General features: G+C 44.8%; 1 protein-coding gene across 1 annotated transcript in view; it reads right to left on the bottom strand.

Annotated features, from left to right (window-relative positions):
• Positions 1 to 14,992: 14,992 nt before the first annotated feature.
• LOC311001870 (uncharacterized protein) overlaps positions 14,993 to 23,424 on the bottom strand; it is a gene marked incomplete at both ends in the record, with an annotated part of 53,405 nt that continues 44,973 nt past the window's right edge. Inside the window, 2 exons of the mRNA XM_083993049.1 lie at positions 14,993 to 15,016; positions 17,539 to 17,696. Of these exons, the coding sequence (XP_083849175.1) occupies positions 14,993 to 15,016; positions 17,539 to 17,696 (182 nt within the window). The remainder of the gene's footprint in view (positions 15,017 to 17,538; positions 17,697 to 23,424) is intronic.

Here is a 23,424-nt window from a genome sequence, read left to right as displayed (position 1 = left end):
CTATGCTCTGTTATTGGCTCTCAAACCCTGGCTGTGAATAACGTAGGTTGTCGAGGGCGGGTGTATTTGAAAGAGGAGAGCCGTCCCTCGGTCACGGGAGCAGTTAAACCGCGTTTCTACGGCATAAAATGACCGAAATATAAACAAAAACATATCAAGACCGTCGCGTAAACGCGCGCGCCGACCGCAGTGTTAAAATGACTTGAATTGAACCCCAGTACCTTCTGATCATGTGGCCCCACCTGTCGGCTGAGGCCCTAAACAACCGCATAGAGTGTTTATGCCAGGGGCCGGCCCTGTAAACGTGTACACGGTACGGTTGGCGCCCCCCCCTCCCGACACATGACAGCTGTAACCTGTGGTTCGTAATCACGGCCGTAGCCGCTGTAATATGACGAACCCGTGTACATATTTTAGTTCACATCCCTTGTATATGACCAAATAGTAATAGGCTATGTGTTACAGCGTCCTCACCTGTCAACAGTGGCTCCTCCCGCTCGCGACACAGACACACAGAGACGTGACAGGTTGTGCTGGACTAATAGAAGCTCTGATCTAGGAGTGTCAACATCTACACGTGTGAACAGGTACACGGATAACAAATCATAACCGTTTAGAAAAATCAATAGTCGTTTACACGTCTTTTTCCCCCCTCCTCCTCGATCATTTCTCACCAATATATATTTTTAGGGGTGATAATGTTGCCTGAACTGCGTGTCAATTCCCCCCTCTATCTGCCCGTAGCCTACCGGTCTCTTTCCAGCTGTCCCTTCAGAATAAAGGCCGAGGGGGGAAAAAAACAACAACAACACCGACTCCTCCGGCCTGTACTGCGAAGGAGACTCGGCTTTGTGTTCATATTCCATCTTAACAAAACCTCAAGCCCCGGTCCGAGTTAACACGGTACGAAGCTGGTTATCAACTTGCTGCTGACGCTCAGCTCAACAGGTGAGCAGCGTATTCCCTCAGCTGAACATCTGTAGGCAGAGACGCTCAGAGAGAAAGTCAACAGCAGCGGATCAGCTGATCTCTCCCTCCGTACAAACGCAGACAGAGGCGGCCGCCTCAATATTTATAATTCAGAAAAAACCCTGGTAGTAAATGTTTTCGATCCGAACCTGTCCGGTCGTGCCCGGTCCGATGACTGAGCCAAGGGAAGAGCCGGCAGCCTAAGCTGTGGCCGTACATTTATTCAGAAAAGGTGTAGGCTATTGGTGCAGATTAAACTTGTAAATGAATGCTGCTCTCGATCCGACCCTTCCTTCTATTCTGACTCTTTTGAACAGTAACAACAACAGAGATTATATTATAGATTTTCTGTGCTGAGCATAAGAATTGTTTGAAATTAATAATAAATAAAAAGCCTTTGTTAGACACAAAAAAATTGTAAACGTTGACACCATACTCTGATCAGCTCCTGTGTCGTGGTAACACAGACAAGCTGTCGTATTTATTGTCTGATGTCAATAAAGATATGTCGGGGGTTAAAGTAGTTTTATTCCAGTGTTCCTGCAGTGACCTCCTTGTTCTGTGCATAATGGGTGCTGGTCATTGCAAAAATAAGTAGCCTGTTGCAAATATACGCCTGGTTCTTATGAACGCTCGTGCTCCAAGTTGATTTACTAGTTTCACTAGTTTTATTTTGATTCCGTTTACATTTATGACTAACCGTCATATTACTAAAGTTAACTTCTGTGTCCATTGCGGCCGTGGCCCGTCTGTCAGAGCCGCGGAGCACGGTGCTGCGGTGTTGTTTGGACGCTTTCAATCCCAGAGTGCATCGGTGCATACCCACAATGCATTGCGGGATGTCCAAGATGGCGGTATTTGCGAAACGGGTTATGGAACAAACGCGCCCAGAAAAAATTGTACGTGCTGGCGGGCCGCATATTATTGATTTTATGACAGAGGCGGCGGGCCAGTTGGAATTCTGCTTTAAAGTGATACGCCAACATTTTTTTTCGTGTCTTGCCTCACTCCCGAGTCCATGACCAGCAGATAGACACCATCCTTTCGACTGTGCGTGCAGTAACAAGGGAGATAGAGCCGTATCGCCTGTAATTAGCTTAGCTCAAACGCTGGAAGTGCATCGGTAGTGTTAGCCTGCCTCCTACCCGAGCCGAAATCAGCAGTCAGAAGCTGATTTCATTTTAGCTCTAAACTCTGTAAATATATCACTTTATCAACATTTTAAACATTTTTAGGCAAGAAAGCAGCCGTTTAGATCAACAGTGTGTCGTTAAAGCAGAAGTAAGCGATCCGGTGGTTTTGACTAACTTCTTGTCAGCCGATGGAGTTAGCAGTCCCCGCCCTCGTCCCTACGCAGGGTTGCCAACTCTCACGCATCTGACGTGTGTCACACGCTTTTAGGTCGTGTCTCACGCTCTCACGCCACTCAAACAATTTTCACGCCAAAATCAAGCGATTTGGCAAAAAAAAAAAAAAAAAAATTTAAAGCAAGCTTTGGCACTCAATAGGCTCTCTGATTGGTGTGCGCGATGCTTATCCGCGTGTCGATTGGACGGCTGCTCAAGCCTGTGATCACAGCACAGTAGGGGAGTTGTCGATCCGCGACCCCCCCTCCACCAACAGCGGCACGGTGCTGAAGCCTGGACCCGACTTGGTCTGAATTCGATGGCCAAAAAAAAGAGGGAGAGAGCGAAGCCCGAGACACAACCTGACCTGACCGAGTTATGTTGTTGGACTGAACGCGGCTCGAACTGACGCCTGCGGTCGGGCTGGTTGGGCCAGTCCGTTGAAAACTATAAAATCAAGATGCAGACTGGGTAGCACAAAAGTACAGCCAGGCAGCTCAGTCCAGAGAGCAGAGGAGAGAGAGACAGCGCAGCAACAGGTGTGTGTGTGTGTGTGTGTGTGTGTGTGTGTACGTGTGTGCGCAACTGCGCATGCATGCACGTGTGCCATACCTGCAAACTCTGAGGTATGCAGATCGAGGGAAGGAGTATGAAAAGGGAGCGCGCGATAGACACCAGATTTCACGTTTTCCTACCGACAAAAATTGAACTGAGCCGATAAGAAATCAAGAGAGGAAAAACCATACACATTTGTGTCCAAAAGGCTGTCCCGTCCTCACTACGTGAGCGACGGAGGATCGAACGGTGGCACAACTGTCACCATCACTGTCAGCTGCTCATCTCGCAGCAGCTCTGCTCCACGCAGCCACTTCACTAACTTTATTTTGTAAGGACAGACGTTCACTTCGTAAGTGACGTGTTGGATATAAACTCTGAACACCATCACCTTTGTTTAAAAATATTATGGAATCATAATCTCCCATATTAAAAAAAAAATCACTACACACTCATTTCCAGCGGGTTGTTTCAACTGTATGAAAATCACAGCACATGTCTGTTCTGTCCAGAAATGTGTGTTTCTCTTCTGTAACACACATTCTACATCTCGGAGGCGACGTCTTTCCACATATAGGCTTCCTTCACCTTTCAAGCAGAGCAGAGCTCCAGGGGAAACGGTAGGAGAAAGACAGACACAACATCAGAGGGAGAAGCAGGTCCGTGGACCTGCACGGAAAGAACAAGCACGTCGCACCGAATGCGCGTTGCTCCGTTTCTAGTCATAACACTCTGAAAAAAACCCCCAGCCAAGACTGATTTTCCACGCTGAGGACGCTGAGCGCTGTAAACGCCGAACTTCATAGGACAACGCCTTGTATTACCCCATTACTGTGAGACAAAACCAGAGACAGAGACAAACAGACAACTCTGACCTTGGACCCAGAGAAACACTACTGTCCGTCTCATTAAGTCTCCATCCTTCTTGTAGACTCTGCAGTAGTAGTATCCTTCATCTCTCCCTGTGGGGTGTTTCAGGGTCAGACTGAGGTCTCCAGTCCTCAGCAGGTCTTCATTCATCTCTGTTCGTCCTCTGTAAACCTGGTCCTGTTCTTTAGGACCGTTCTCATACACATGGACCTTCCTGTTGTCTCTGTCCGTCCACTCCACTCTGACGTCTTCAGACAGACCAGCTGTGGTCTGGAAGAGCAGCTGGACAGACTCCGCCCCCTCCTCCACCTTCACCTCCACCTGTGGGACTGAGACAACAAACCACATGATGATGTCATCAGACAGCAGCAGCAGGTTTCAATCTCTGACCTGAGTTACTTCCAAAATGTAATACATTAGACATATTACTAGTTACTTGCACTTGAAAGTAATATATTTCTTTACAAGATTACTTTATTACTTTACTCAATTACTTTGAGTAGAGTAATAAGTTACTGATTCATTTTTAGTTACTTTCTCCAAAATAAACACAGTACACGGTGATGCCGTTTGGCATGCGTAATGCGCCAGCTACTTTTCAGCGGCTGGTAAATATTGTGTTGTCTGGCCTATCTGGTTGTGAGGCATATTTGGACGACATTGTTGTGTATTCTGGGTCCTGGATTGAGCACAACTGTATTCTGTGTTTGGGCGGTTGCGTGACACCAATCTAACTTTGAACCTTGCTAAGTGCGAGTTTGGCCAGGCGACAGTGACCTATTTGGGCAAAGTGGTTGGTCGAGGCCAAGTCAGGCCTGTGCACTCTAAAGGTGGAAGCTATTCTTTCTTTCCCTGTCCCTCGTTCACGGTGGGAATTGCGCCGTTTTCTAGGGATGGCTTGCTACTACCATAGTTTTTGTAAGAACTTTTCTGCGGTAGCTGCTTCCCTCACTGACTTGTTGAGCCCGATGGTGTGTTTTCGTTGGACTGAGGGTTGTCAGCGTGCTTTTGAATGTATTAAGGCTTTGTTGACGACTGCTCCGGTCCTGTCTGCCCCTGTGTTTGATCATCCATTTAAATTGTCTGTTGATGCCAGTGATGCGGCTGCAGGTGCTGTTCTGCTCCAGGAGAGTGTGGACGGGGTTGAACATCCCGTCTCATACTTCTCCAAAAAGTTCAACAAGCACCAGCGTGCATATTCTACTATTGAGAAGGAGGCTTTGGCCTTGGTCCTGGTGCTGAGCCACTTTGAGGTTTATGTGGGTTCTGCGAGTTCACCGACTGATGTGAATACGGACCACAATCCTTTAGTTTTTGTGAATCAGATGCGGAACACTAACCAGAGGTTGATGCGCTGGGTGCTTTTCCTACAGGTCTTCGGTTACACCCCGCCTTTCCGAAGCCCCGCCTTTCCGACAATAGACTTCCATTCATCGTAATAGCAGGGTTTTCTATTTTTTCTAAAGACCCCGCTACTCCGAAAAGGCTATTGGGGGAAACCCCCAGTGCGCATTGATCCTTTTTTCCTTTTTGGGGTCAAACGGATCATGTGCATAATTAACTGCAAAACAAGCAAATACTTCATATTAATGACATATAATGTTCATTATGCTTCTAGCCTGTCTAGCCTCTACCTGGTCTTTTTACTAAACTTAACCAACTCCTTTCTTCATTGCCTAAGCCCAACCAAAGCATCTCCCTCAGTCAGCTGTCAGCACGAGCGGCGGCTGCAGCAGCCTCGCGCCCATGTGGGCTCAAGCCGGCTTCAGCCGCGCTGGAGCGGAGCAGGGGGGGAGAAAAAGAAAAAAAAGTGTATTTCTTTTACTGTGTGGGAGATCTCCAACAACGGAGTCGGGGAGAAAGCAAGTGGGACAGATCTGCCCAGTCCCTGAGCAGTGCACGTTTCACAGACAAGCTGCAAAGCAGAATGTAAACAACGTCACGCGGTTCAGCACCTTGGACAGCTGCGGGGGGGAGGGTGTCGGAGTAGCGGTGTTTCGAAGTGGGGGTGTTTCGGAACAGCGGGGTGTCGAAGTGGAGGTGTGTCGGAATGGAGAGCTGTCCCCCAGGTCTTCAACGTGGTCATTCGGCATGTGAAGGGGCGGGACAACGTCCTGGCCAAACACGTCGCGGTGTTAGGTCACTTGTGAATGTGTTTTCCCTTCCTCCTTGGTCTTCACGTTGCCCCGGCTATTCACAAGCTCTGGGTGGGGGTGTTACGTGTGGCCAGGAGGTTGGGCTCTGTGTGTGAATGTGTGTGTGTGTGTGTGTGCTTTGTGCCTCTCTGCACCTTTCTCTCTCTCTCTGCACAGTCAGTCCTCAGGTGAGACTCATTGTCTCGTCAGCTGGAGCTGACTTAATGCGGCTGTGAATCCCTTTCTCTCTCTCTATTCTTCCCTACAGGTGACCTGGTGAGGAGACTGAGGCCCCGTTTATACGTACCCGGGTATTTTTAAAAACGGAGACATTAACCATCGTTTGCACCCTCCGTTTACACGCAAACGGAGAAAACGCCCCTGAAAACGATGCTTTTTAAAAACTCCGGCAAGGGTGGAGATTTTGGAAAACGCCGTTTTCACGTTTGCATGTAAACGGAGAAAAACAGAGATTTGGGTAGCCGACGTCAGACCCTGACGTCTAACCGTAACCATATTACATAACTTAATAAAATAAATAAATAATAATAATGATAAAATTTAATGCAGACTGATGTGTTCATTTGTAAAACATTTATTTATTGATGTAACGTGAAATGGGGTGATTTCTGTACAGAGTCCCGAGGCTGGGCTGCTCTTCTGTCCAGTAACAGTTAACACACATGAAGCTTCACTTTTCATTCAAACAAACTGCTACTGCCACAATTGTTAGATTTCATCAATGACACCAACATTTATCTCCTAAAAATAATTTAACCGGCCGGTGGTAAACCTCTAAAAACCTGCGGGTAAGTTATTTACACATCGTTTTGATCCCGGGAGGACGACAGAAGCTGGCCGACCGAGCAGCAATGCAGAGCGGACACTGTCGTTGCTCCACAGGTGGAGCTTCACTTCTCCGAAAAAAAAAAAAAAAGCTTCACCTCTCCGAGAAACATCGGAGCAAACTTCTAAACAGCCGTCATCTGGATAAACTGGCCGTATATTTGGCATCTAAACAGTTACTTTCTCGCATGAAAAAATATTAAAACTTTACACACAAGGAGGGCAAGTGACGTTGTTGTTGTTGCTGTTGCTATCAGGTTGCTATGCGGGGATCATGAGCGGGATTCTGATTGGCTGACGTGGGCTTGAGCTTCTCGCTACACTGCCACCTACAGGTTTGGCATGCTCTTGACGGCATATATACACGGGTCAGTGTAAACGAAACGTTTTCTGAAAACGGACTGGTGTGCACGCAGTGTTTTTTATAAACGGAGAGGGGGAAATCTCCGTTTTTAAAAATACCCGGGTACGTATAAACGGGGCCTGAGGCTCCTGTTTCCCCCCATGTCTGAATTCCTTTGAGCCTTTGTTATTTTGGTTTTTGGTTCGGAGGTTCCCGGTAGTCCTGTTTTCGGGTGACCTTTTCTTTCACTTAGGTTTAGTGATTGGTTAGGCAGGCTTAGTTTCGGGGGTGAGCACTGAGTACGACGGCCGATGGCTGGCTCAGTGTTCCCCTCTCTTTTGTTTGTTTTGGCCGGGAACCTCCAACCCATTTGGTTTGTTGCTTTCTTAAGTATTTGTTTGTTTGAACCAATACACATTTGTTATTATTTGGTGGCAACAGTTGTTTCCGCTTCATTTCTTTGATGTGTTCCGGGCCTTACGAGCCACTCAGTTGAGGTCCGTAACATATTTGGGCAATAATCTGTCATGGTGAATAATCCTCAAACTGTTGAATCCCAATCCCAATCCCAATCCCAATTCTCCCCCTTAGCCCTACACCTTAGCCCTTCCCCTCCGTCTACCCCTTCCCGTCGGCCCTCTGTTTCGAGTGACAAGGGTTAGGGGTGAAAACATTCCCCTAGGAAACGAGACGGCACTCAATTGCCGCTACGTCATCACGCATTGCCGTTTGCTTGCGGAGGTGACAATTAGTGATGGTCCTCTGACACCCAAGCCTCCGACACATGCGCGGTAGCTCATGAAGCATTTGTATCGAACCACTGTGCCGATGCGTGGTTTGGTCACGTGACTTGTGACGAATGAACCACTTGGATGATGTATGAACCACTTCACTGATTCAGTCATTCATGAAGCACCATCAGTGTTTTGGTTGTCTGTGAGAGCTGAGGCGGTAGAGATCTGGTTGGAAAGTGTAGCATTCAGTACCAGGAATTCTATAACATTACTAAACTAGTTGGGTCATTTACAGAACTTCCGTGACCGTGGAGAGCGAAGGTTCGTTTCTCATTGGATTTGTTATCTATGAAGGTTAAATAGAAAATTTAGCTAGGGTGCCCCGCCCAAAAATGTGGGGAAATTTTTTGAGAGCCCTAAATCCAATATGGCTACCGTCCGCCAAGCTGGAAATGATCTTTTCAATGGTTTGGCCCACAGTGCTGCATAATACATGGTTTCTATGATTATTTGGGTCAAGAAGTTCATAAATGATGTAGATTTATTGATTTGACCTATTTTTGACCTTCAAATTCAAGATGGATGCCAATTTTTGGCCCTTTAAAATAGCCATTTTTCAAAATCGTCATAGAGCCTCAATATTAGGCTCAAATGAAAGCTCTGCTCATACTGAGTTCAGTTTACGACAGTAAAATTACAAGTAGGCCACACAGAAGTCATCTCAAAGGTAAAAAGATCCAGGTTTGTGGTGAGAAACAAACTTTGCTGATGTTCTTTTCCATTAGTTACCTGAACTGTGTTGGTCAGTGGTCCCATCAATTCATTATGAACCAGGAAATCATTTTACACTTCTCAATAGCATAAAATATCTCTAAAGTTGTCTTCTGCAGTGATTCAACAAAGCTTACCTTAAGACAAAGTCCTCTTTTTGACTACTGTGTTTCATGTTTATGAACTGAATTATCTTTACTAAAACATTGAATTTAATTTCCAACAAAAATAATAAAAGTGTATTTTGAATTCTGCATTGGACTTCTTCATGGGAAAGGGGGGGCATACACACCGCCAACAACAATATTTAATGTACGCACCCAAATGGTATTTGTGCACTTTCACAGTGCATAACATGCAATTACAATGTACTTTGAATGCTGTATTGGATACATGGCCTAATCTAGCCTACATAATAATTTCATATGGCCATTTATTATGGTCAATATTTTTAAATATTTAAAATATTTTTTATGTATAAATTACGTTCAAATTAGGTCAATATAAGACGTCAAGAGGACGTCCACGCCGACCATTTTTCAACCTTATTTGAACCTTGTATAGACGTCCTATAAACGTCAAAACTGAACGTCCAGAAGACGTCCAAAAAAGACGTAACAAAAACTTTCATTCTGCACCCGCCAGGGACGTCATTTCGACGTCGGACCATGACGTCGAAAAGACGTTGTTTCGACGTCGGCTTGCTCGCTGGGTACTCTTTAATAATACCTCACTCAACCAATGCTAGTGAGTCGGGCGGCTTGTCGGGTCCAGGCTTCAGCACCCATGTGTCGGGCCACATCGGGTTTCAATTAATACGGGGATAAACTTTTCACACAAGCCCTCCAAGCAAAATTTTTATTTGGGGCCTGCTATTACTGCCAATAATACTGATTATTGATTATTTACACACCTACTACAAACTTATTTAATTTTTCAGTCATTACGAATCATCATCCTAGCCTGGCTTCTTTTTACACATCTAGCCTATGTTTTTTTTTTTTTAAATCAGAAATGGTACCAAATTCAACTGAATGTGCAGCCTGAGGTTGATTTACACTTAACATTCAAATGATATAGTACTCAAGTGTGATGCTATGAACTAGGCCTACAAAAAGTAACAAAATAAACCAATATACAATGCATTTGCTGTAAACACGTCATCTGCTTTTTAATCTTTGGTTTAAAATAAACTGCACAAGTGCACAAATATGCAACAACAACTTGAAGTGCAACAACAACAACTAATAGTCTAGTACGAAGAGGGGGGTATCATGCACCCCCCGGAAATATACTTCTAACCAGTGTTTCTAGATTGGAAAAAATGTGTAGAAAATGATGAGCTATGTTAAAAAGTTGTCAGAATGTCCCATGTATCATTTTTATGCAAATTAGTGCCGCCATTATCGAAAAAACCTAATTTCACTATATCTCAGCCAATATTGCAGATATCTGAACAAATAAGGTGTCTAGACCCATGTTTTGGGGGTCAGAGATCACAATAAAACTATTCATAAAGTGATCACATGTTGGTGGCATGCTAGTAAGCAAACCTAACCCTTTTACCAATTACAAGACGCCAATATTGGAGATACCAAATAAGGTGTCTAGACAGAGGTTGTTGTGTGTTTAACCAAGGTTTATTTGGATCAAACATCATAATAGAACTCTTCTTGATGTGACCACTCTTCTCTTTCCCATGCCAGATAAACAGTCAAGTAAATGGTTCTCCACTATGCATCACTCATCATCGTTTTCACTGAAATCTTCAAAGTTAAACTCATCATCTCCTTCCTCTTTCTCCTCCTCTTCCTGTTCATGCTCCCCAGTGTCATGGGGATCAACCAGTGAAGTTGGTAGGATAGGACCACAGGACCACACCGGTTTCAACACTCCTTCATCAGTCTTCATCCATCCCTGCCCCTCATCATAGGGCTTTGGTTTTTCCAGAATAGGTTCATCAGCTCGCTAGTACAAGGCGACACGGTAGTTCACACGTCAGGCATGTGGCTTCAGAGCAGAGTGGCACGGAGGAAGGCCAGCCAGGTCAACCTTAGACTTGCAAGTGAGTTTCTTGTCCTCCCCCACCATGTTGCGTAGCAACTTGGCACGGACAACATCCACTGAAGACTCACAACTCTGTCCAGACATCAGACAGGTGAATTGCTCCAACTGCCTCAGCATCTCAGGCTTGACACTCTAGCAGTCACTGACTGAATACATGAAACCTGGGATTCTTCTTCAAGGGCCCCGCCTTCCTTCTCCCTTTGATGGCACTGGTACAGTCTTCTCCACTGAACACATAGAACCCAAGAAGAGTGGTGCGGTAGTCTTCTCCCAGGGATTCTGCAATACTACTACTGCCTGGCTTCCGGTGCATCTGTCCCCACTGATGTTGAGATGGACGTGTTACAGTACGAGCAGAAGCTGTGGGCAAGGCTGCTAAAGCTGACTTCATCAGACCCCTACAGTGTGAAGATCCAGGAAGCTTCTCTGCAGAATCCCTGGGAGAAGACCACCACACCACTCTTCTTGGGTTCTATGTGTTCATATCAGTGGAGAAGACTGTACCAGTGCCATGTATATATTTTTGGCTTTTCCATGCCTTTATTTGACAGTACAGTTGAGAGAGACAGGAAATAGGGAGGCAGAGAGGGGGGGAATGACACGCAGGAAAGGGCCGTCCGATGTGGGATTCAAACCAGGGCCGCCTGCACGAGGACTATAGCCTCAATATATGGGGCGCCTGCTTAACCCACAGCGCCACTCGACGACCCGGTCGTCCCCCCGAAGGTGGGGCCCTTGAAGAAGAATCCCCAATTTCACGTATTCAGACAACTCAGTGACTGCTAGAGTGTCAAGCCTGAGATGCTGAGGCAGTTGGAGCAATTCACCTGTCTGATGCCTGGACAGAGTTGTGAATCTTCAGTGGATGTTGTCCGTGCCAAGTTGCTACGCAACATGGTGGGGGAGGACAAGAAACTCACTTGCAAGTCTAAGGTTGACCTGGCTGGCCTTCCTTCGTGCCACTCTGCTCTGAAGCCACATGCCCAACGTGTGAACTACCGTGTCGCCTTGTACTAGCGAGCTGATGAACCTATTCTGGAAAAACCAAAACCCTATGATGAGGGGCAGGGATGGATGAAGACTGATGAAGGAGTGTTGAAACCGGTGTGGTCCTGTGGTCCTATCCTACCAACTTCACTGGTTGATCCCCATGACACTGGAGAGCATGAACAGGAAGAGGAGGAGAAAGAGGAAGGAGATGATGAGTTTTACTCTGATGATTTCAGTGAAAACGATGATGAGTGATGCATAGTGGAGAACCATTTACTTGACTGTTTATCTGGCATGGGAAAGAGAAGAGTGGTCACATCAAGAAGAGTTCTATTATGATGTTTGATCCAAATAAACCTTGGTTAAACACACAACAACCTCTGTCTAGACACCTTATTTGGTATCTCCAATATTGGCGTCTTGTAATTGGTAAAAGGGTTAGGTTTGCTTACAAGCATGCCACCAACATGTGATCACTTTATGAATAGTTTTATTGTGATCTCTGACCCCCAAAACATGGGTCTAGACACCTTATTTGTTCAGATATCTGCAATATTGGCTGAGATATAGTGAAATTAGGTTTTTTCGATAATGGCGGCACTAATTTGCATAAAAATGATACATGGGACATTCTGACAACTTTTTAACATAGCTCATCATTTTCTACACATTTTTTCCAATCTAGAAACACTGGTTAGAAGTATATTTCCGGGGGGTGCATGATACCCCCCTCTTCGTACTAGACTATAAGGGTAATTGTAATCATGCAGGATTTCTGTAGGGATCGACAGAAGTTACGCACTACAGATTCAAAAAAGTGAATTGTATTTTGGGGTCCCAGTGGGCATGGGGCCCTAAGCAGGTGTTAAAGTTTGCTTAGGCTTTGGGCTGGCTCTGTCTGCAATAGGGGTGTAACGGTATGGGATTTTACAGTACGGTACGGTAACGGTATTAGTACAGTATACCGCGGTATTTCACGGTGACGGTATTAAAATTAAAGTAAATGCTTTATGTAAAGTAATACAACTTATATTTGGTTTATACTTAAAACTATGGTCTACTCTGGTCTGGCACCTCTCACCCCCCCCCCCCCCACCCCCCCTCCCCTCCGAGCTCGTATGGCCCGCCCCCTCCTCGTGACACGCCCCCCCCCCACCTCACCCCCCCTCACAGAGCAGAGCGGAGCAAGCAACAAGCCTGCTGCTGCCTGCAGAAACCAAACGCGGCTTTCAATGCGGAGTAAAATGTCATATTCACAGTCACAACTTCCACACTAAAACCAAAGATTACCTGTTCAACATAAACTCAGCACCGCTGCAGCAGCCTGACCGGGTCTCTCTGCACCGCGGCGCCGCGGAGCGACAGGCCCCGACTCTTCCTGCTTCTCTCCCCCACACACCCTGTGGCCGGTCACCCAGCGCCAAGAGTCTCCCTGTAGCATGAGGCTGTGCGCCAGTCCCGATGCCGCCGCTGTGCACCAGCTGCCGGTGATGAGGCGATGCCAGTTGCCGTCGTCGCCGTCCCCGGCAACGGGACCGCGGCGACCGCTGGTACGAGCAGCGCCGCCGTTAGCAGCCATTAGCACAGCCTCATGCTACAGGGAGACTCCTCGCGCTGGGTGACCGGCCACAGGGTGCTGTGTCTGGGGAAGAGGAGCAGAAAGACCGGGGCCTGGAGCTCCACGGCGCCACGGTGCAGAGAGACCGGTGAGGCTGCCAGAACTGTGGGGGAGCTCCGGAGAGGGGAAAAAAAGAGAAACCAACGAAGGAGCGAGCTATTTCCGGCCGACTTGCATGTGAATATGAAGTGAAATGTTTTGAGTTCCCAACGTCTAGGTTGTGCCGGCAGCGAAGCATATTAAAATAATTAATTAATTACCGTCACAGTGAGAGGGAAAAAAAAAGAGAAACCAACGAAGGAGCGAGCTATTTCCAGCCGACTTGCGTGTGAAAGTTAAGTGATGTGTTTTGAGTTCCCAAAGTGTAAGTGGAGTTGCGCTAGCCAGGCTAGCGCCGCCTACTGGTTCCGGCAAATTTCATTTGCCTCAACCATGTAGTCAGGGAACTAGCAATGCGTTTCGGTTTGCTCCGTCCGCCAGAGCGGACGGACCAATCAGCGAACAGACGGGTAAGTGAAGGCGATGACGTTGAACTCAAGCGCTCAAGATTAACCTATGAGCTTAACCGGTGTATAGCACACGTGACCACCAAGCAGCAGCGATTAGTTGAAGCAAATGTAAGCAACCGCCTCCCGGAAGCAAACGAATCCCTATGGCTCGTGTTCAGACGCTACATGAAATGTAATGAAATAAGCGGCTGATGCATCAGGCTAGAGTTGCGCAGCAGCCCTGCATAATATTAAAATAATTAATTAGGCTATTACCGTCACCGTGAGCTTGGAAATCTCACGGTGTCACCACCGTGGCTTTACAATACCGCGGTATACCGAAGTACGGTATACCTTTACACCCCTAGTCTGCAAGCATAACTAAACGATCACAAGTGGCTTAAGGGTCAACAGGTAGATCACAGAAAAAAAAGAAAAAACCGGTGACTGTGTGGTGGCCGCTGGCTGTCCTGGACTACCGGCAGTTCTGTGATTCTACAGAATACACAGATGGCCTGTCCGCTCCTGCCCCTGACCAATATTCATTCATTCATTCATTCATTCATTCTCTAGACTGCTTATCCTGCACTAAGGTTGCAGGTGAGCTGGAGCCTTCAGGCATGGTATACCCTGGACAGGTCACCAGTCTATCGCAGGGTTAACAACCGTTCACACTCACACCTATCAGAGTTAGAGTCACCAATTAACCTCACCTGCATGTCTTTGGTCTGTGGGAGGAAGCCAGAGTACCCAGAGAGAACCCACATGCACAGGGGGAACACACAAACTCCACACAGAGGGGCCCCACGGACCTGATCAATATCACCAATATCACCGCAATAAAAGAAATCCTCCTCCTCCTCACTCAGTCACTCCCACCCATTTACAGTATTATCTGTTGTGAGGGATAATACCAGCTATGGATTAGCTTTAGTTGTGAAAAAATGTGACCATGTTTGACATTGCAAACAAACATAAAACCCCAGTCTATAACTCCTTGCCATAGCTACATAGGTGGTTTGCAGGTGACGTCACATGGAACGTCACAACTGCAGATGGGATGGGATGGGATGGGATGGGATGGCAGGAAGTGTTTTGCCGACAGGATAACGGTTGGAAAATGCCCAAGTTTTGCGCTGCTACGGCTGTACAAACCAGTCAAACTGGGAAAAACAAAATAATAACAACATTGAGGGAGAAAGAAGTTATCTCAAAATGTGACTGAAACATGGCATGTAATTCCCACCAGCCGCGTGGTGTTCACAGCTCGGGGCCGTTCACCGCCTGACGGCGGAGGAAGAGGTGTTATACGACGATCGAGGCAGATGCAACTTTTCAATGATGCGCCACAAGTCTGAGACGCCCCGTCTGCCTCGGCCGTCTTACCGACCCACCGTCCGTCCGATCCTCCGCCCTTCCTGATCGGCTCCGAGCTGCAAACACCCCACAGATGAAAGCGGGGCGGTTTTCCTCAGTGTGTATGGATCACATCTGATATCTTTTTCTATTTTTAGACAATACCTGCTACTTGCAGGCTTACCCAACACTTTTGAGTACTCGCTTTCCATTCATTTCCAATTACCGTTCTCCACTTCCTGCCCCCCATCTGAACTTCACGCGTCATCGGAATCATGTGACTGCACACCACCTATTGGTGCACATAAAATATTACCTGGTTGTGGATTATCATTGAGCTGTTAGATTGACTCCGCCTATGGAATGATGCCAATATGTCATGATTACATGCAAAGCAATTAGCTAGCGGTGATGTTACACAAGCATGACATATTATGGATTTGCACCGTCAACAAAATCGGTCACTTACTAACTTACGTCATTTAATTGCAATATATAGTATGACATGAGCATACACTTACACTGTCGTTACATATTGCAGCCCTAATTTCAGACCCACCAATTAAATCCTGAACACAGATGTTGAAACAGCCTCTGAGGCCTAGCTCCACAATGACATTATGAATGGCAAAAACGCTTTTTACATGTTTACCCACTCTTTAAGTTTCCACACGCTAATGTCATTGGAAAATTCCTAGCTGAGACACTTTGAGGAATTGGGGCTGACTGATTTGGGAATCATTGCAGAAAACAGCTATAGGATATTTTATACTATTGAGAAGTGTAAAATGATTTCCTGGTTCATAATGAATTGATGGGACCACTGACCAACACAGTTCAGGTAACTAATGGAAAAGGACATCAGCAAAGTTGGTTTCTCACCACAAACCTGGATCTTTTTGACCTGTGAGATGACTTCTGTGTGGCCTACTTGTAATTTTACTGTCCTAAACTGAACTCAGTATGAGCAGAGCTTTCATTTGAGCCTAATATTGAGGATCTATGACGATTTTGAAAAATGGCCATTTAAAGGGCCAAAAATTGGCGTCCATCTTGAATTTGAAGGTCAAAAATAGGTCAAATCAATAAATCTACATCATTTATGAACTTCTTGACCCAAATAGTCATAGAAACCATGTATTATGCAGCACTGTGGGCCAAACCATTGAAAAGATCATTTCCAGCTCGGCGGACGGTAGCCATTTTGGATTTAGGGCTCTCAAAAAATGTCCCCACATTTTTGGGCGGGGCACCCTAGCTAAATTTTCTATTTAACCTTCATAGATAACAAATCCAGTGAGAAACGAACCTTCGCTCTCCACGGTCACGGAAGTTCTGTAAATGACCCAACTATGGGTTACACCATCCTAAAACATTATATTAACCAAAACCACCTCCTTGCGCCGCCACATCTGCTTCTCTCTCTCTCTCTCACACACACACACACACAAACTATGGTTTGACTGAGGCGCTTTCCGTGGTTCTGCAGTTTCAGTAGCAACACACACGCTATGCGCACACACGCGCAATCCGTCTTATATTTGGGTTGATACGGTCCACACACTGCACGTCAGGCACTTCATGCACATTTTTGAGATTTTGTTTTTAGTGCGTTTTTTCCTCCTCTTCTCTTCAGGCATGGTCGGCAGGATAGGTGGGCTACTTGTCAAACGGCGTCTAATAGCCGTTACTAAGCAACCGGACAGCGGTGTGAATGTTGGGCATGGCACTAAACAGCTGTTTTCCATTGGGGGTAAAAATGACCCCTCGGTTCGAGGTATAAATGATTTTTTTTAATCCCACAGACCTCACTATTTCACTAATTCACTAGATGATGAATGAACCCATTTTAGGAAAAGTCATGAACTGAGAGAAGTAGGGGTTTTATTTTAACAGAGTTACACATTTAAAAACACCAGGGGGGTAAAAATGACCCCTTGGCGGTTCTAGTGTTAATCCTCTTCGCCAATTTTTTAAAATTAATTTTATTATTATGTCCCTAGTAACTCACAGGAGGCAGTCACTCTTACTGCACATGGCACCTTTACTCAGCTTGTGCAAAACCGGAACTCAACATACATATCCCAGCATTCCTTGGTACACTGAAAACTATGGCACAACCAAAGTCACAAAATACAAAACTCAAAGTCTGATACATCACAATTACTGTTTAAAAGTTATATATTACTTGGACTATTTAATTTTGTAACGAGTTACCCCCAACACTGGACATTTTATGCAGAGAAGACAAAACCAGAGACAGAGACAAACAAACAACTCTGACCTTTGACCCAGAGAGTCACTGCTGTCCTTCTCAGTAAGTCTCCGTCCTTGTTGAAGACTCTGCATCTGTAGTATCCTTCATCTCTCCCTGTGGGGTGTTTCAGGGTCAGACTGAGGTCTCCAGTCCTCAGCAGGTCTTCATTCATCTCTGTTCGTCCTCTGTAAACCTGGTGCTGTTCTTTAGAACCGTTCTCATACACATGGACCTTCCTGTTGTATCCATCCGTCCACTCCACTCTGACGTCTTCAGACAGACCAGCTGTGGTCTTGAAGGGCAGCTGGACAGACTCCACCCCCTCCTCCACCTCCACCTCCACCTGTTGGACTGAGAGACAACAAACCACATTGTTGTGTTGTTTAAAATAGGCAGTCCTTTAGTTCAGTTTTATGTTTACTTTATTAACACGTTTCTGTTCAGCGGCAATGTTCGTTTACCTTCCGTTCTCTGTATTCTCGTTCTCTACTCTCGTTCTGTCTGCTCTCGCGATATCTCAATATTAACTATACCACAGTTTCCTCCTTTGTTTAGAACAAAAGCTGTCTATAACATAAAAGCTTCTTTCTCATAAATCTCCAAACAAATTACATTGTTTCAAACTTTCTAAATCAAAAACATTTTCTTTCCAAATATTTTTTTTTCTTTCATTCAAATGACAGTGCCACAAAACATGTATGAAACACATAAATCTAAACATTGTCATTTCCATTTTTCATAAACAAACAAAGGAGTCTCTCTTTTTTTTTTTTTCAAGTCTCTCTGTATCTGATGGGCTTTCTGATAACACGACCCTTCCTGGTGGTGATGACCTCAGACACAGGTGGGTCAGGTACAGTTGGAACTTCAACTGCTGGAGCAGTCTCAGCAATCGGCACATCTCCTGTGTCATTGTTGACTTGACCGTTGCAGACTGATGAAGGCTCAGAAACATCAAAGTCCATTACCACAGGTGTGCGGCGAAGATGTTTGACATTCCTGATCACTTTTGATCCATCCTCTGTGTTGACCAGTTCAAAAGAGTTGTCGGCGGTATTTCTCAGTAGTACCTAGCGAGTGTCTCTGAATGTTGTGTCAAGCTTTCCATTCTCCATACTGGCAATGTAAACTACATCACCAACTTTGAAGTTGTGCTCTTTTTCTCTGCTGGTCTGGTCATACTGTTTAATTTTGGTTTTGTATTCCTTATGATTGATTTTAAGATCCTTTTAATGGTTTTTAAAGCTCTTAATGGTCTCGGTCCCAGTTACCTATCTGAGTTGCTTTTAACATATGAACCCTCTAGAACTCTCAGGTCTTCAGGCAGCGGCCTTTTAATTATTCCAAAAGTTGCAAACAAAACATATGGTGAGGCCTCATTTTATCATTACGGCCCACGCCTATGGAACCGACTGCCTGAGGACTTGAGGAGGGCAGAGAATCTGGACATTTTTAAAAGCAAACTGAAGACCTACCTTTTTAGCCTTGCTTTCAACTGATTCGTACTATTTCTATTATTTTGAAACATGCATTTAATTTATCTTATTTTCTTATTTATTTATTTACTATTATTATCTTTTTTATTCTATCTTAATTCACCCATTCTTTTCTCTATTTTATCCCACTACACCTGCTTATTCTTACCTAGTGTCCTTCTGGTCTTCTCTTTTTATCTATTTTACCTCATTTGATCTAGTATCTCTCTTATCCTCTCATTCTATCTATCTTATTTCATTTTACCTAGTGTCTTTTTCGTCTTCTCAATTTTACTTATTTTACTTCATTTTATCTAGTGTTTTCCCCACTGCAAATGAGTGAGTATTAGATAGCGTTTCCCCGACAAAATCCAATGTTCTAAAATGATTGTGTGAATGTGTATGTGTTTGCGAATCTATGTATGTCTCCCTAACATGTGTTCCCTATGTCTCCCAATATGTGTTCCCTTTATTGCTTGTTTTTAACATGTAAAGCACTTTGAGCTGCCATGGGCATGAAAAGTGCTATACAAATAAAGCCTGATTGATTGATTGATTGATTGATGATGGTTTCTGACATCTGTTACTTTCCACCTGCCTTCTCCGAGTTTGGACATTTAGTGCGGATGTCTCTTCCAAACATTAGCATAGCTGGTGTTTCTCCTGACGCTCTGTGTGGAGTTGAGTGATACGCCATCAATATCTTTAGAAGTTCCTCTTTCCATGTCTTTCCTTCACACTTGGTCACTCTGAAGGCTTTCTTCAGGTATCTGTGAAACCTCTTGATTTTTCCGTTGCTTTTTGAATAATACGGTGATGCTCTGATGTGCTTACTGTAATTCCACATGACTTAAGGAATGACCCAAACAGTTGTCCCACAAACTGCCTATCAGTAACAGCCTCCATGGGATAGCCAAATCTGGCAAATATCTTAGTCAGTTCTGTAACTACAGTGGCTGAGGAAATATCTGAAATAACTACAGCCTCTGGAAATGAAGTATAGTACTCTGTCACAGTTAGTATGTACTGGTTTTGGATAGGACCGACCAGATCAATACATATCTTTAACGAGCTTGCTGAATCTCTCTGTCTGCCCTATTGTGTTCACTTTTTCTCCTGTGTTGAGTATTTTTAACTCAAAAGTTGTTTTTCTGCCTAGCAGTGCTTCTACATGTCCTTATATCACATATATGTTGTCTGTGACTGTGTTGTCTTTCCATCTCATGTCTGCCTCAAAATAACCTACACATTTAAAGCTATTCTTACCTTTCTGGAACTTTTGCACATTTCTTTGTCTAAGTTAAACTGCTATTAATAATCTGATGATACATTAAAATGTAAGAGAAACCCAACAGGCTTAAAAACTCATAATTTTTCCATTCTCATATAATTCTGAGAAAAGTCTGACCAATAATATTATTCGGTCCGATTAGTAAGATTTGACGAGCAACTGAACCTACTTAATATGTAATCACTTTGTGCTCTCCTCTCCTCCCCCCCCCCCCCCCTCCCGACCAGGAAGAACGCTTTAAAAAACCTAACTTTATTGACACCAGTGGCAGTGCAGTAGCAGGACACAGAGAGCAGAGGAGACTAGAGTCACAACCATAGACTGTAAAAAGAATGGACGTAGCGTCCGTGACGTCACCCATTGGTTTTGGGGAGTCGTTTTTGTGACTCAAATATGGCGGCCTGAACAGCGCCATGTTGGATTGGCCGGCCGAGGACCCGCCCACTGGCCTCGAAGCAGCTGTCCACGGACTGCTCCGGACCTGTCACTCAACGTTTCCGCGCCCTAATTGGCCAGAGTTTTAACCTAATAACAGTAAAACGGTAGAGTTAAAAAAAAAATCACCCCCCTCAGAGTGTGTGCGGGGGTAGAAACTATCGATTGAGACGAAAAAACGTTCTGACACCAGGCTTTTAACATGTTTACTGAGGATGTAAAGTCGGCGATTTTAACATGGGGGTCTATGGGGAATGCTCCCTTCTGACACCAGCCCCCAGAGGAAGCCGAGGGGATTGCAGTTTTTTGAACGCGGAAGCGCGGAAGTGAGCTTCACTTCTCAGACCGACAACTGCCCCCTTGGTCACAACACACACTAGAAAGAAGGTTTTTGGAAATAAATCGTTTTTTAAAAGACCGCAGCCGCAGCTGGTCACGGAGTTTCATGTCTGATTTTGTAACGTTATAGTGAGCAGCCCCGAGTGATACGTAAACACAGGAAGTCACATGTGTCTATAAAGCATCCAGTGCTAACTGCTAGGCTACTGTTAGCTCTGGGAGTTCTCAGCGGTCCAGACCTGGTTGAACTCCGGACCGGCGCGTATGGGCAGAAACTTGTGCCACCAGAAATTGAATTTGAATAATTTATATTTGAATTTGAATTGCTAAACTTGAATAATTGAATTGAAAATTTGAATTTGAATCCCCTAATTTCACATTGTATTGTTTAATTTGAATCATTGCATTAGAAAACTGTATCTGAATAGTATAATTTGAAATTGAAATCCAATGAAATTTGATCCTCACTGAAAATCCAACTCTCACAATTCAAATTCAGTTTTCAAAATTCAGATTCAAAATTTCAAAATTCAAATTCAAATTCAAATTCAAATTCAAATTCAGTTTTCAAAATTCAGATTCAAAATTTCAAAATTCAAATTCAAATTCAAATTCAGTTTTATTGTGACAGACATCCGGGTACTTGAAGGATGAAGGAAGAGCAATCGAGCTCAGATACACGGGACTCATCTCGCCTGTGTATCTGAGCCATGGATCTATCTGAGCTCGTAGAGAGAGTGCTGTGCTTAACTGGTTCAACTCTGGTGCCTCCATTAGCTGCTCCTGTCTTTGCTGCTGCGGCGGCGACAATTCTCAGTCTAATCTCGGCTGAAAAAAGAATAAAGGAAGCCGTCTACGCCGTGACCGGCAACTACGTTGTGACGGCGATGTTTTGATATCAGCGTTAGCTGCTAATTAGCCTGGCAGCGGCTAACGCTGCCTGTAGCCGAGCGGACGACGCTGAAGTTAGCCTCCGATTCGCCAGCCTCCGATTCGGCACTTAAGGGGATTAGTAGGAGCCCCAGCAGGGGTTCACGTGCACCCCCCTTATTTTTTTTCTAGTCTGGATTTTTTGCATCCTTAGGACCTCTAAAATAAGGATTTGGGTGATCCCCGGAACAAAACCTGTCCAAAATGTGTTTTTTGCAATGTTTTATCACCCCTACGATACCTGTGGGATCGCTGCCAGAAATGCCGGTCAGGCTGTCTTTCAAAGACTGTAACACGCTCAAATTTTGAGCGAGCCCAAAGGTACAGATACCAATTTATTCAAGACAACCTCAGCTTTCCAGTGTGACCAAGCTTGTCATGCTACCTTGTCAGGAAGAGGGCTAAAAACCTAATGATTTGAAGTCAGATGAAATTGTTTTGAGGGAAAAAACAGACATCACCAGTTTTCAAATGGTCCCTTGACCTGTCACCTCAATAAATATGAGTGGAAATGGGTTATATGGGTACCTACAGGTCTCCCCTACACAGACATACCAAATGTATTCTAATCACAGGCAGTTTGGGGAAAAAATCATGCAGTAATTTGCATGCAGTACAAATATGTAATTTCCGCCTACTGTACAAAATGGTGTATTTGACTCTCCCTGCACACTGAGGTTCATTAACTGTTATGTAATTGCAGAACACTGGGTGTGACTGGAAATCAGACAACATCCTGGGCTTTTCACATGGATGTTTTCAATCAATTAAAAAAAGTATGTATTTATACATGGCACAACTGAAATGTCAAACTAATCATTTGTCTACCACCATTAACAAAGTACACATATATGTATTTCATTCATTCATTTAAAGTGTTCCTTAAACACAAACCAGCTGAAACTAATTGTGTATTGTCCGTCCCTGATTGGCTGAGACCTTATATTGGCATTTCACCAGCAAATAAACTGAAACCTCCCCAGGTGTACTGAGAGATGAGTTATCCCTGCTGTCCTGGTCATTTCTCCACAAGAGTTGTAGACTTGTTCTCCCACACATTCATCTCAATTTATTGTCATAATGTCAGTGGCTGAGCCTGGACCAAGCCGGAAATGACAAAGCAATAGTGATGCTGACATTGCTAATTTAAAACGAAGGCAGATATGCATTTTACATAACATCAAGATAAAAGAACCAGGAAACTTCACCTCTTTCAGTGCATCACAAATTGAACCTACTAAGAGACTGCAGCAAGTGCTTGAAGTCCGGGACCAAAGGTGCCAGGAACCCTTTGACTCTCCCTTCCGGATGAAGGAAATATGTGACCAGCTCCCTGACTCCCTAGAAGGTATGGACCTACAGAGCACAGGCTGGCACAGAAAATGCTACCAATACTTCATAAAAAACAAAGGAAGAATGTCATCTACATCCACAGACCACCACACAACTAAAAAATACTCACCCCGAAGAAGGAAACCATTATCAAGTAATCCAAAGTTTGGCCCTGATTGCATTTTCTGTGAGAAGATTTTAATCAAAACTGGCACAGGTCTGCTACGCAAAACTGAGACACCAGTGTTGTTTAAAAAATCCAACAGCAAAACACCAC

The sequence above is a fragment of the Trachurus trachurus genome, assembly GCF_905171665.1.
Source record: "Trachurus trachurus genome assembly, chromosome: 18".
Lineage (NCBI taxonomy): Eukaryota > Metazoa > Chordata > Actinopteri > Carangiformes > Carangidae > Trachurus > Trachurus trachurus.
The sequence above is the reverse complement of the archived record's forward strand: the minus strand, read 5'-3'. Positions and strand labels throughout refer to the sequence as shown.